The sequence below is a fragment of the Meles meles genome, chromosome 9 (assembly GCF_922984935.1).
Source record: "Meles meles chromosome 9, mMelMel3.1 paternal haplotype, whole genome shotgun sequence".
NCBI classification, from domain to species: Eukaryota; Metazoa; Chordata; class Mammalia; order Carnivora; family Mustelidae; genus Meles; species Meles meles.
In genome coordinates, this window is record NC_060074.1 from 67,251,467 (window position 1) to 67,266,893 (window position 15,427).

A 15,427-nucleotide genomic window follows, 5' to 3' on the forward strand; every position below is an offset into this window, starting at 1 on the left:
CCAACTTTAGATTTTCTCTGCTGCAGCTTGGGACTCCGCCGGAAGAGCCCCTCACAGAACTCGCCTCCCTCCTCAGGCGGCGCTCTTCCTCACTCCTGTCCCAGCTGCAGCCTATGGACGGCTGCTGGGGACGCCTCGCGGGACCCCAGCCCATCCCACACACGTCCGCCCACCTGCCTCAGGGTCCACCATGAGTAAGGTGGTTCCAGAAGATTCCTCAGAGGCCTAGGTAAACAAATGGAGCCGTGAATGGCGGGAAGAAGGTTGCCGAACTGCAGGGCGGGAAGGAGCAGGCGGAGGTTTTCCCGCCTGGGAACAGCAAGGGTAACCAAAGAGCCCCGAGGTGGCAGGGAATGCCACGTGCTGTGTGGACAGCAAGATGGCGGTGGCGAGTGACCCGCAGAAGGCGCGGCCAGAAAGGGAAAGAGGTGGGAGAAGGCTGGATCCGGTGCTAGCTGCAATGGCATTTTACACAACCGTGAAAAAGATGGTACTCATAGCTGCGTGGAGAACAGACTGGGGGCGGGCCGGGGATGGGGTATTGCAGGAGGTGAGAACTGAAGTCGAGGACCACCGGAAGGGAGCCTGAGACTGTGGGCCGGGGGGTGGGGGGGGGGGAGGTGGGGGGGGGGTGGATTAGTGTGGCTTGGTCGCCTGGAGGAGGTGGCCGTGCTGTGCTTGGTTCCCTGGCGGAGGGGCCTGGCTGAGCTGGCGAGGGTTTTTGGTTTTTTTTTTTCTCATTTGCTCAAAAGGCTCCTTGGTGGCTTGCGGTGGCCCCGATTGTGGGGCAGTGGTGGTGGTTGTGGCAGATACCCATATTCAGGAATTTGTATTTAGAGCAGAGCTGACAGGATTTGTTGATTGTCCACAAGGAGTGCTGATTAATTACTGACATACAGGTGAAATAATTTAGAACTTGTTAGAAAAAAAATCTTGTAAATTTGAAAGATTTTCTTCCCATCCATATATAGCTTTCAATGATTGGATCATATAGTTTTCCATTTTGATCCATGGTGTAGCTTGTTGACTGTCTTAATCAGTTTGGCCTGCTACAATAGAATACCATAGACTGGGTGGCTTAAACAACAGAAATTTATTTCTCATCATTCTGGAGGCTGTGAAATCCAGATCAAGGTGCCAGAACAGTTGAGTTCTTTTGAGAGCCCAGTTCCTGGTTTACTTTGTCCTCACATGGTAGGGAGAGAGCACTCTCTCTAGTGTCTCCTTGTAAAGGAGGAAACCCTTTCATGAAGTCTCCAACTCCCATGACCTAATGACCTCCCAAAGCCCTCACCTTCAAATACCAGCATATTGGGGATTAGGGTTTCAGTATATGAATTTAGGGGTGATACCTGTAAGTAAAAAAGCCTCATTTACCTGCCTACAAATGCATCTCATTTGTGGAAGCACTTGTACTTTACAAAAACCATGGTAGCTGAAACTGCATTAATGAATAGAACACATTCTGTAGAATCCTTATTTTTACTTAGAAAAATAATTTTAGTTTTCTGTGGTGAAATCTTGTGTTCCAAGGTGAAAAGTCATTGCTCCTACTCTATGGATTAAATCAATTGTAAATAAATAAGTAGTTGCAAAAATAGTATCTGTAGCAACTAATGCTTAGAGGAAATAAACAGGATTATCTGAGAAAGAATAATAGGGGAAATTACATGGGATGGTTTTAACTCATCTCCACCATTGTTTCTCAAAGTAGGTGTGGAGTTGAGTGGTAAACTTTAAAATTACTTGAGGGTTTTTGATAAAAATATAGATTCTTCCACCCACTATTGACTCAAAATTGCTGGGGAGTGAGCCCAGAATATGCATTTTAAATAAGTTGCTAAGGGATTTTTATGGGTGTCCCTGGGTCCTCCCAAACTCTCCCAACCATGGTTCCCATCTTAAGTCCCCCATTTTCCATTCTCTACTTTTGCCCCATCTGCCCGGCTAGCCTACTCATCTGTGTGTATCCAGCTCCAGTTCCTCTTAAGGCCCAAGTCAGATGCCATCCCCAGATCCTCCTGGCTGGATGGACCATCTCCCTCATTATGTAAGCTATAGTATATAGTCTGCAGTCCATAGTGTATACTTATTGCTGTATAGTAACTTGCATTTAAGCTGTATCCTTTCACTGTATGAACCATATGCTAGGTCAGGACTGAGTCTGATTCATTTTAAAGTCTTTCAATGGCTTGCTCAGAGTGGGTACTCAAGTATGCATTTTGTGGAATGTCTGGCTAAGCTTAAGCCTAGCTCTCTTTGGACTTTGTGCTTTTATCACTTGACCATGTTCTAAATGTCTCAAGTGTAGCAGGCCAACTTTGTACTAAGAACAGACCACAGGTTTTTTGCTCAACTTCATGTTGTGAAAGGTAACACTGAGAAGTGATGAGTGAGAATGCAGGGATTTCTAGCCAGCCACTATGGATGCACCTGATAGCCTGTATTAGAAAGGCTCCCAGTGGCTGTATAATTGAATGAAGGTTCCCTACAACTGTATTCAACAAGACATCATAGATAGGGTGGAAAGAGGCTTCCCAAGCACTTTGCTCTGAAAAAAATAAAAATAAAAATAAAACCATTGTGATCACACCTGCTGGAACTGAAGAAGGCATTGTTCCTTTTTCTGCTAATAATAACTTGGACCATTCTTAAGGGATCTTCAAATGACTCCTCCTGTAGTCTACTGTCTGCATAGCCACCAAAGTAACCTGTTAAAACATAAATTAGATCATTGCTTTACTGTTCAGATTCCACCAATGGCTTTTGATCTCAGTTTAAGTAAAAGCCAGGTCTTTAACTTACAAGGCCTGATAAAGACCTATGTGATTTATCTGCTCCTCCCTGTCCCATATCTCTCTGATTCCACCATCTATTTCTCTCCCTTGCTTATTCCAGTGCAGCCACAACTGGCTTCTTTCTATTCCTCGAATATGCTAAGTAAACTCCTGCCTCAGGGCCTTTGTGCTTACTGTATTCTCTGTCTGGAACAATTTCCCCCCAGATTTTACTCTTCCATCTTTTCCTGTCATTTCTTTTTTTTATTTTATTTTTAAATTTTTTTGTAAACATATAATGTATTATTAGTCCCAGGGGTACAGGTCTGTGAATCACCAGGTTTACATACTTCAAAGGACTCACCATAGCACATACCCTCCCCAATGTCCATAACCCCACCACCCTCTCACTACACCCCTCCCCCCGGCCACCAAGAGTTTGTTTTGTGACATTAAGAGTCTCTTTTGGTTTGTCTCCCTCCCGATCCCATCTTGTTTCATTTATTCTTTTCCTACCCCCTGAAACCCCCCCCATTGCATCTCCACTTCCTCATATCAGAGAGATCATGATAGTTGTCTTTCTCCAATTGACTTATTTCGCTAAGCATAATACCCTCTAGTTCCATCCTCATCATCACAAATGGCAAGAATTCATTTCTTTTGATGGTTGCATAGTATTCCATTGTATATATATACCACATTTCTTTATCCATTCATCTGTTGAAGGACATCTAGGTTCTTTCCATACTGTAGCTATTGTGGACATTGCTGCTATAAACATTTGGGTGCACATGCCCCTTTGGATCACTACGTTTGTATCTTTAGGGTAAATACCCAGTAGTGCAATTTCTGGGTCATAAGGTCATAAGGTAGCTCTATTTTCAACTTTTTGAGGAACCTCCATGCTGTTTTCCAGAGTGGTTGCACCAGCTTGCATTCCCCCTTTCTCTGCATCCTCACCAGCATCTGTCATTTCCTGACTTGTTAATTTTAGCCATTCTGACTGGTGTGAGGTGGTATCTCATTGTGTTTTGTTTTGTTTGTTTTTTTTCATTGTGGTTTTGATTTGTATTTCCCTGATGCCCCGTGCTGTGGAGCACTTTTTCATGTGTCTGTTGGCCATCTGGATGTCTTCTTTGCAGAATGTCTGTTCATGTCCTCTGCCCATTTCTTGATTAGATTATTTGTTATTTGGGTGTTGAGTTTGCTAAGCTCTTTATAGATTTTGGATACTAGCCCTTTATCTGATATGTCATTCTTTTCCTGTCATTTCTTAAATGTATCCTCCTCAGTGAATATTTCCTGGTCCTGCTACCACCTTGCCTACCACCTGCTCAGACTTTGTAGTCACCTTTTCTACTTTATTTTTCTCACAGAAGTTGATCACTACCTATCATCTCTATATTATACTTATTTATTTTGTTGATTTTCTCTCTCTACCTACTAGAATATAAGCTCCATGAAGGCGTGGTTTTGGTTTGTTTTGATCATTATTTTGATCACACCTGGAAACATGCCAGATAAGTAGCAAATGCTCATTCAATACTTATTAAAGCAATGAGGCAGAGTGGCGTAAACAAAAAGGTTTTAAATCCTGGCTCCCATCTTAATTTCCTTAAGCTCTCAGTGTATCAGTTTTCTTATCTGTAAAATAGGAATAGTAGTAGTTACTGCCTCATGGAGCTATGCCATCTGTTATAGTGTCTAGTATTTACTCAGTAAATGTTCCATACAATCGATGAGGTTTTATAGGTTGTAAAAAGGATATCTAGTAGTGATATTCCTCTTTTCCAGCTAGCAGATTTTTCCAGAATGTAATAATAAATAATATATTTTGTGCTTCCTATTTGCTGGGACTACCACGCAGCTTTAAGTGTGAGTACTTTCATTATTTCCAGTTTATGGATGAGGAGACCAAGGCACAGAAGGGTTGCCAATATAGCTAGTTAATATAAAAGCTAGGACTTGATCAGTCTCGGGACTAGAGACCATGTTCTTTACCTTAATTTTTACTGCTTCTCACTCAGTATGTGCATTAGTGAAGCCCTTGGGAAAGAGATGAAAAGGAGTCATTTTCAGTTGACTTACTTCCTCCATAGCAACATGAGGGTGTTCTTTTCACCTCTTTGGTGGAATTAATTCTTTTGCTCCAGCCAGATATGGTCAGGACTCATGAATTCCCTCTCCAGATGCCCATGGCCCCTCTGTAGTGCCTTCAATTTATCCCTCTTACCTGGAAGCAGTGCTGGGGGATGTTTTTGGTTGTCACAATAGAAAGGGGCTGGTACATAATGAGCTGGGACACACAATTCTGAAATATATGGAATAGCCCTGCACAATGATGGGCTTTCTTATTGAAATGCCCCAAATGTCTCCGTTATTTTTTTCTTTTTTGAATGTCTTTCACACAGTCCCCACTCCGCTAATCCAAGGTGTATACTTTCTTCAAGGATCAGCTGAAGTTATTGCTTTGAGACTCCAACATTCAGCACTCCCTGTTTAACTATACTCAGTCTCTTCCTTTGTTTCACAAATGTTCGTTGAGTGACAGCCGATGTAAATGCAGAGGGGATTCACATGAATTAGACAGTCTCTGCCTTTATGGTGCTTGGGACCTCATTTGGCAGTTGTCACAAAATGACACCACAGGCCAGCTTATCATATATGAGCCCTATAGAGTTTCAGACGAAAAGGAGCTGCCTATTCATGGAGGGATAAGGGAACGTGAGCTGGCTCTTGAAGGGCTGGTAGGATTCGTGATTAATGGATATGGTGGAATGAACACTCTGATGGTAGAAATCATATGGGCAAAATTACATCCAAGGATGATTCAGGAAATGACAAGGGGTTTGGTTGAAAATCATCATAAGCTTGATACAGAGAAATGAAAGGAGTTTTAAGACAGGAAAGGAAGGTTGCATTTAGGTTGCTGAGGTCTTAAATATCTGACTGAAGAATTTAGACTACAATGACTTTAGTAATAGGAAGTCATCGCAGGTTACTTGTTTAAACAAGGTTGTGATATGAATGAATCAGTGGTTTATTGTGTTTATCTGCAATGATATTTATAGTTAAGAGTGGTTATGAGTTGGGATGGTGGAATTTTGAGTGTTGTTGTCGTATTTTTCTTCATTTATTTTTCCTCATTTTCTTAGTGCTCTATGAAACTACAGCTGTTATTTTTTAATTAGGAAAACTTTATTGGTTCTTAAAGTTCTGATTTTTAATCTTGTATTCAACAATTTATTGAGCACTTATTATAAAATGTGTATTTGCCTATGAGGCATAAAAAATTATGAAGGCATGACCCCTGTTCTCTAGGAGACCACTTGGAGAAGACCAACATGTGATCTGTAAATGTCAGGCATTGTGGTAACTGCTAGGAAAGAGTATTGATACAGTGAGACCATAAAGGAAAGGTCATCTCTAATGGGAAAATTAGGAAAGGCCTCCTAGAAGAGATGGCATCTAAGCTGTACACCAGTGGTTCTATGTAGCCTTGTGTAGGTAGGTTCTGTTTGTTAAGAAGTCAGTTCCTAAAAATGGCTCTAGTCTCTTACCAACCTTTACCATTTTATCACATACTTGCTTATATGTTAGCTTGGAATTATACTGTAGTGTGTTCATGCTTATATGGTGTTTTCTTTTTTGAGGTGTCTCTGGGTGTTTATTATATTTGATATTTTTGTAACTTTCCCCTTCCTCTAAACTTTCACTGTTTACTTTTCTGATTTCTTTTTAAAAATTATTCTCTGGGTTTAAAAGCATTCCTCTATGACTTGTAATTCATAGAGAGTTTACTATAACATTTAGACAAAATATTCTGAATAACATATGCAGAGATGGAGATCTTTTTCATAAATTTTCTCACAAGTAGAAAATGTTGTTGGACAAGTTTCTATTTAAATCATACTTGCTAGGCCTGACTGACTGCAGGAGTTCACAGGGTACATGATTCAGATTGCTTCATTTTCAGCAAGGTAAGGCAGCACCTCCACTGTGGAATAAAGCAAGGTATTCAAAAAGGGTATAGGCCAGGCTCCTTTGGGGTTGTTAGAAATTAAAACTAGCTTATAAGGGACGTAAATTTGCTTGTGAGAAGAGGCAGAGAAGAATGCAGTAGGAAATTTCATGGATGTACAAGGACAGACAAAGCTTAGCAGGCCTCAGAGGGCCTGGATTTAGAATTGGTAGTGACCCCCCCTTGCCAGTCCTCTTTTTAGCATGGTTCTTTTGGTTTCTTCCTTCTCTGTTTTCCTCTGCTTCTCAGATGGGCTTCTACAGCTTCACATGGTTTCTCTTCTCCCATGACCTCATCAGCCATCTGGTCCAGAATGATCTCCTCTATAGACAGCTCTTATTTGCTTAAAAAGATGGTTTAGCTTTTAAAATAAAATAATATATGCGCTAGCCAAAAAAAAAAAAAAAAAGAATGAATAGTATAGAAAGGTCTAAATTTCCTAAAAATTATATTAATCTGGGGCGCCTGGGTGGCTCAGTGGGTTAAGCCGCTGCCTTCGGCTCGGGTCATGATCTCGGGGTCCTGGGATCGAGTCCCGCATCGGGCTCTCTGCTCAGCAGGGAGCCTGCTTCCCTCTCTCTCTCTCTCTCTCTCTCTGTGCCTGCCTCTCTATCTACTTGTGATCTCTCTCTGTCAAATAAATGAATAAAATCTTTAAAAAAAAAAATTATATTAATCTTTCCCTTTCCTAATTTCTCTGACACCTGGTACCTCTTCCTAAAGTTTAAGAGTTTTTTTTGAGCTTTCTGGAAAATATGTAAGTAAAGATACAGATATATAGATACACATAAACATACACATAAAATAGTTATACATGTAAATATTCTTTTTATTTACACAGAAGTTATCTTTACATGATGCTTAATAATTTTTAAAAACCATAATTTTTATTTTGTTATTTTTTTCCATATTAATTGACACAACATTTATTTTCTTTTAAATGGTTACATGGGTTTGGATAGTATTTCATTTTATGTAATTATTATGATTTATTACATTATCTTTCTTTAATGATGGAGCTTAAGTTTATATCTGGTTTTCTATTAGAAACAATGCTACAATAAACATCCTTGTGTATTTATCTAGTAGAAGTTTATACTTTTACATTTGTTCTATGTTCAATTAAAGTTAATTTTTGTATATGAGAGAAAAAGGTAGAGGTTCCTCTTCTCTTTTGATATATGGCTATATAATTGTTTCAGCATTTTTTATTGAAAAGTTTTCCTTTTTAGTAATACAGAAATATTATTAATGTTTAAATATTGACCTTGTATATTATAATTTTGACAAATTCACTAATTCTAGTAGCCTTATTATAAATGCTATCAGATTTTTTATGTAGATGAACATGTCATCTGCAAATAAAGTCCATTTGTTTCTTCCTTTCTAATCTCCAGTGTGGATGCTTTTAATTTCTTTTTCTTGCCTTATTGCACTGGTTTCCCTGCAATGTTAAACATATGATGAGAGCAGACATCCTTGCCTTGTTCTTGACCTTAAGGTGAAAGCATTCAGTTTTTCACCATTAGATGTGATGGGAACTCTAGGTTTTTTGTAGGTGCCTTTATTAAGTTGAAGACATACATGTTTATTTCTGCTTTGCTGAGCATTTTTAAAGAAATCCTGAATGGATGTTGAATTTTGTCAAGTGCTTTTTCTTTTTTTTTTTTAATTTAATTTTATTTTTATTAGGTTTTTTACATTTTAATTCCAGGATCAGTAACATACAGTGTTTTGTTAGTTTCAGGTGTACAATATAATGATTCAACAATTTTATATTTTAACAATTTAACAATTTTAACAATTTTGTATTTGTAACAATTTTGTTACTCAGTGCTTATCATAAGTTTACTCTTAGTCCCCATCATCTATTTCACCCATCCTTCCACCTACCTCTCAAGTGCTTTTTCTGTATGTGTTGAGGTGATCATGTGGATTTTCTTTTTTAGTCCGTTAATATGATGAATCTAAGTTTCCTTCTGATTAAAATTAAATTTAAAATTAAAAAGTACTTGAAAATGAGTTTTATGTTAGATATATCTATATCTATAACTGTATTGTTACAGATATATATATTAGATATCTATGTAGTTATAGATATATATCTGATGGGTTAGCCATATTGATTGTATTGTGTATATTTCTTATTACTTTGTCTTCTTGTTCTGTCATAGTTAACCATGTCTATTACTATTATTGTCTTTTGTTGGTTTCTTCTAGGGTTTTTTTTAAATGAATTTCATCACTTTGTTTTTGATGGTGATTTATAACATGTGTAAGTACATTATTGACTTAAACTCTGGTGATTCTAATAGTGTGTAGAACATTTTTGGTGCTTAGTAATTCTTTACTTATTATTACTGAAAGTATAAATACTGCTTTATGTTCTTTAATAGTTTTTGCCTCGAATTTGCTCCTTTCTGATATTAAGATCATGAATTTTTTTCTTTTCCTTACTATTTTCATGGTTTATCTTTTTTTTTAAAATATTTTATTTATTTATTTATTTGTTTGACAGAGAGAGAGAGGTCACAAGTAGGCAGAGAGGCAGGCAGAGAGAGAGGGAGAAACAGGCTCCCCACTGAGCAGAGAGCCTGATGTGGGGCTCGATCCCAGGACCCTGAGATCATGATCTGAGCCGAAGGCAGAGGCTTAAACCACTGAGCCACCCAGGCGCCTCCCTGGTTTATCTTTGATGTCTTTTTTGCTTTTAAACTTTCTGAGCTATAAAGAGTCTCTTGGAGAGCTTATTTTAGATGTGGATCTCTACAGTTTGGTTTGTTCTATATTTTGGCCTCATTAAGAAATATATTTATTATAAGATGAATACTTTTAAATTTACATTATATTTTCTGTTTTTATTTTATTTTTTAGAAGGATTTTATTTATTTACTTGAGAGAGAGAGAGACAGGGCACACTTGGTGGTGGTGGGGGGCGGTCCACGAGAGAGGGACAAGCAGGCTCCCTGCTGAGCACAAAGCCCAGGATCCTAACCTGAGCTGAAGGCAGACACTCAACAACTGAGCCACCCAGGAGCCCCATATTTTCTGTTTTTAATGATTCCTTCATCCCTACCCCAAACTCATTCCTTACCCTATGGATTGTCTTTTTTTGTATGGTGTATGTATGTGTCAAATGTGAATAAGTGTACTTTTTAATGATAATGTTGAAAATTTGTAGTCTCTTTTTTGGTGTTTTAGAGATTTCTTTTATAAATTTACATAGTGGTTTTAACCTCTACTTGTCAATTAATCAATTACCTGTTGACTACTTACTGAGATGGATAAGAAAATTATCACATATACTTTGTCCTTGTTTTTGCTAATATTGTTATTTTACTTGGTTAACTTTAATAATTTCAAATACTTAAGTCTCAATTTCTTGATTTATCATATTTATAAGTAAAGAAGTGTTAGGAAATTCTACCTTTATTTTTTCTTCTACCTCTCCCCAAGCTGTTGAATTTGGTTTATTATTGCTTTTTATTGTTGAAATGTGTAACACTGCCACTATGAAATAAATGTACTTCATGCTGTCATTTAACCTAATTTCTAAATGTGTCTAGGTTCAGTTCTCCCTATCAGACATTTTACTAGAGCTCCACATTTATTTCTTGGTTTTCTGGATTTGGGGCTCAGGTCATTTTTTTTTTCAAGTGAGATTCACAGAGTCATTGAGTTATTGCATCAGAAAATGTCTGTTGTCTTTATATTTGAACAACAATCTGGCTAAACATAAAAATGCTTGTTCAAACCTTTTTCTCCTTCAGAACTCTGTACACATAGATTATGTATTTTTTTGTGCTAAGTATTGAGTGTTGCTGTGGAGGGCAGCCTGAGAGTTTGTTTTGTTTTGTTGTTTTTTGTTTTATTTTGGGGTAACTGAAAAATTCTCTCTCTGCTGTTATATTCAGTAATTATATCAGAAATGTCTATCTTTCTAAGACCTATTCATCTTGCTCCCTGATGTAGAGTGTTAGGCATTAGGTGCTGTCATGGTTGATGGATACTGGTTTTGCTCTTCTTTCTGAAATATTGTTTCAAGTGCTGAGCTAGGGTCATCTCACCTGGCAGGTTGCATCTTTCCTGCATATCTGTGGAAATGCAGTTTGTTTTTTAATAGAATCTGGTTATTTCTTCTACTTCCTTTTAATGACCCATGGAGCCAAGTTTGAGTGATTATGCAAGAGTTTCTTAATAAATTCTTATTGAATATATAAGTGAATGAGCCTTGATTCATTTCCCTGCTGTTAATTCTCCCTCTCTGATTACTTCTTTTTAGATAGAAAGTGTTGCTAAGGTTTTTTAGCATTCTGTCTACTCACCATTTCCAAAACCTACCACACTTCCGGGAGAAGAAAGAGCATGGTTGAGCACAGCAGTGACTGTGGGATTTTCTATCTCTCATTTTCCCTAAATGCTGCTTTTCAAAGATTATGGCATGAAATTTTGTCATTTCTTTTATTTAATTGCTGCTAATATGTTTTTGTTTTGTTTGTTGGATTTCACCTTTTTGTTGTTAACATTGTTCATTCACTTAGTTTTAAGGAAAGTCAGTACCTGACTTCATTTCTCCATTTTGCCCCAGAAGTCATAAGGGTTTTCTAAACAAGTTTAGAACCTCAAAAGCAGAGTTGAGTTTGTTATTCTTACCTATATTTGTTGTAGAACGTAATCAGGGATTGAATACAATGAGCATTTAGAAACTACGGAATGCACAGGACTAAATTTTATGGTAATTTTTGTCTAATGTATGACCTGTTATTGAAGGAAGGGGAGATGGTATACAACCACCTTGGAATTATGAGGTCTAGCTTTGGATTAATCAAAGAAGTGACGGGTAAAACACAAGGAAAAAGCCAAGGCCCTGGAAGAAATGGCCACACTTCAGAATGAGGATGTTTAGTGCTCACTTCAACCCTGGAAGAATTGAGATCATCTATTTGTTTTTGACCCCATGTTGATGCCAGCTCTTAGAGCCTCTGAAAATATACAGGTGAATGAACAAGGAATTTATCAAGAGCATTTTCCTCCTTTGGATTAGTTTTTTTTTTCCCCCTTCTTCAGGAAACACATCAGTTTTAAGGGCATCATGTGAAATCTGTTCCATCGGTTCCTTTTATTGCCAGAGTCAAAGCTCACCTTAGACTATTCTTCATTTTCTTTCTAAGGCTTTCATCAGTTGCACAGGGGCTTCCCACACAGCTAGTTAGTATGCATTTCTCTCTTCTTTTATGTGACTCTCTGTTTTTAGCCTTGGGCAAATTCAACTTCATGCCATTGGGCAGTTTCTTTTTCAGGGACATGATGAAAAGGTTTATAGATCTTTGTGGTGATGAGTCTTTTTGTTCATTTCAGTGTCTGTAAATTGATGTTCCTTCCTTTTTCTTCCTTCAGAAAGAACGAGCAGGAGTTGGATGGACAGAGGAAGGTCACTTGCTTCTTCTGCCTATTGATTTTCCTGTGCTGTTCAGCGGTTCATTAGTTACTCCTAACTATGGTTCTGTATTTAATGGCAGTTTGGGCTGGGACATCAGCTACAGAGGGGCACTGACTGGGCCTTGGTCAGTGAGAGGGGGAATGAGAAGGTGACTTTCTGACAATCTGAGTGTTGGTGCTTTAGTGTCAAATTCTGGGGTATGTTTTTGTTGGTTAAAGGTTTATTGTTTCTTACATAAATGAAGTGCTAGTCTACATGGGACTTTGAACCTTTTTAGAATATTATCAAGGGTGGTGGTGGGGAAACTCTTTAGGGAGGTAGGGTTGACCAGGTGTATAAATTCCAGAATGTACGCTGACATACATTAGTTAAACTGAATTTTAAAAACTTCATTATGGAAAACGAAAAACATAGGAAAGTTAATAAATATAACCATGAACTCCACCCCCGCCCCGCCATGTCCTCAGCTTCAGTAATTACCACTCATGGCCAATGTTCTGTCATGTATGCCCCTTCTTATTTTTTCCTCATATTGTTACACCTGTAAATATTTCAGTGTGTACTGCTAAAAGGTAAGGAATCTTTTTTTTTTTAAGATTTTATTTATTTGGGGTGCCTGGGTGGCTCAGTGGGTTAAGCCGCTGCCTTCGGCTCAGGTCATGATCTCAGGGTCCTGAGATCGAGTCCCGCATCAGGCTCTCTGCTCAGCAGGGAGCCTGCTTCCCCCTCTCTCTCTCTGCCTGCCTCTCTATCTACTTGTGATCTCTCTCTGTCAAATAAATAAATAAAATCTTAAAAAAAAAAAAAAAAAAAAAAAAAAAAAGATTTTATTTATTTGATAGAAAGAGAGAGAGAAAGGAGAGAGGGCACAAGTGGTGGGGAGGGCAGAGAGAGAGGGAGAAGCAGACTCCTTACTGAGCAGGGAGCCCAGTGGGGCTTAATCCTAGGACCTGGGATGATGACCTGAGCGACTGAGCCATCCAAGCACTCCAATAAGGAACCTTTTTGAAAACATAGCCACAGGGGTGCCTGGATGGATCAGTGGGTTAAGCCTCTGCTTTCGGCTTGGGTCATGATCTCAGGGTCCTGGGATCAAGGTCCACATTGGACTCTCTGCTTCCCCTCTGCCTGCCTCTCTGCCTGCTTGTGATCTCTGTCTGTCAAATAAATAAATAAAATCTTAAAAAAAAAAACAACCCACCAAAAAAAAAAAACAACCGCACAAATACAATTATAACAACTAAAACAAAATTAAAAATTCCTTCCTTAATTAAATAACTAAATAATTAAATAACTAATTGGTGATCTGAGTATCTTATAAATGTTATAATTTAATGTTTTTTTGTGAATCCACATTTTATTTCATAGTTGATATGTATTATAAGCCTCTTTTAATCCTGAGGTTATCCTTCTCAATTTATTTTTATTTGCAGCTTATTTTTGGAGAATATTGAATCATTTGTCTTAGAGAGTTTCTTGGAGAGATTTAAGTCTGGATTTTGCTTATTGTATATAGACTGTATTATTTAACATGGGCTCTGCCTTTTTTATTGAAATATAGTTGACACACAATGTTACATTAGTTTCAGAGGTACAATATAGTGATTGACAGTTTTTTTTTTTTTTTTTTAAAGATTTTATTTATTTATTTGACGGAGAGAGAGATCACAAGCAGGCAGAGAGGCAGGCAGAGAGAGAGGAGGAAGCAGGCTCCCTGTGGAGCAGAGAGCCCGATGCGGGGCTCGATCCCAGGACCCTGAGATCATGACCTGAGCCGAAGGCAGCGGCTTAATCCACTGAGCCACCCAGGCGCCCCAGTGATTGACAGTTCTATGTACTATGATGTGACCATCCTGCCCTTTTTTATTCGTGTAAATTGGTAATTAAGAAGCTTGATGAGATTTGGGTTTAATTTTTTTGGCAATACCATTTCTTAGGTAGCGGGATGTTCTTCCTTTAGGAAGCATAAGGTCTGACTTTGTGTATATGTATGAAACTAGAAATCTGTGGAATCATGTTTGACAAAACCTGACTATGGATATTCCATAGCTTATTTTTTGAAGTACTTTGTCTGCTGATAATTGAAACCCAAACTCCTGAGGAAGTCTAAACATTCAATTCTGGTAAGATAAAGCAGCCACTGAGCTATTACTTTATGGCCGCATGGGAAGCTCCTCACTGCAGTGTGGTGTGTAACATGGGCAAGCCCCCACTTCTGGTGGGAAGAGGGATCCGGAACTGAGCTGCTCTCTGGTGGTGTGAGCCCTGTCCCTGCTGTTAACTGCAAGCAGCAAGTCATGTTTGGTCCATTAGTCTTCATCCACAGAAAGATATTCTCAACTACCATAAGGGGATGTGGCTTCTGAGCTCTGCAAGTTTACCTCCTCACAACAGAACAAAACAAGAAAAAGGACAATTATTCTTAACTTCCAAGAGACTGTGTTACCATAAGGGTAAAGTCTCTTACTAAATCAATGAATCTGTCTCTCCCTTGGCTTAAATAATGAGAGGTTTGGCTGTCTCCTAGATAATTGGCTAATCATGTGTGACAAAGATAGGAATATATTCCTTTAATATGGTATAACCCCTTTTCACACAATGCAAAACCAGAGAGTGTTCGTCGAGTCTTTGCTTTAGAGCAACTGCACACATAGACGTGTGTAGGCGGATAGGACCTCTGATTGGTTTGTGAGCTGCTCGAGCCTACCCTGCGCTGAGAGCTGTATCACTTTCTTCTGCTGAGACAGACTAATCCTGTTTGTCTTTCAAAGACAGTAGCCTGTATAACCTGAGTTTTGTGGCCTCCTAAAGTTACCCCTTCATTTCTAGTCCAAATAAATGACTGGGGTCCTGTTTCAGGGCTTGCAGGAAGCCCAGGTGCCCCTGCAGGGACTTCTGATGTTCTGCACAGTCCTGAGGTGTTGGGATCATCCCTGCACTCATGGCTGTTTCCATGAGGTTCAGCTCTGTCTGTCACACCCCAGACACAGACATAGACAGAAGTGCGGTCTCCCCCAAGGTTAATATTCTGAACAGGAGCAGCTTTTTGGCTCTCAGCAGGGCTAGTCCAGCTGCCCCCTCAGAGCAGATTACTACCACATTTATAGAGCTGTATAAGTAGCCACTGTTGGGACTATTTAATCAATTGTCAGACAGTTGATAGAGTCAGGTATTGATTTTAAAGAGAGA

At 38.8% G+C, this 15,427-nt stretch overlaps 1 protein-coding gene across 1 annotated transcript in view; it reads left to right on the top strand.

Annotated features, from left to right (window-relative positions):
* Nucleotides 1–379: 379 nt before the first annotated feature.
* The window catches only part of MYO3B (myosin IIIB), a 406,310-nt gene continuing 391,262 nt past the window's right edge, over nt 380–15,427 (top strand). Inside the window, exon 1 of the mRNA XM_046018212.1 lies at nt 380–550. Coding sequence (XP_045874168.1) covers nt 380–550 — 171 coding nt within the window. The remainder of the gene's footprint in view (nt 551–15,427) is intronic.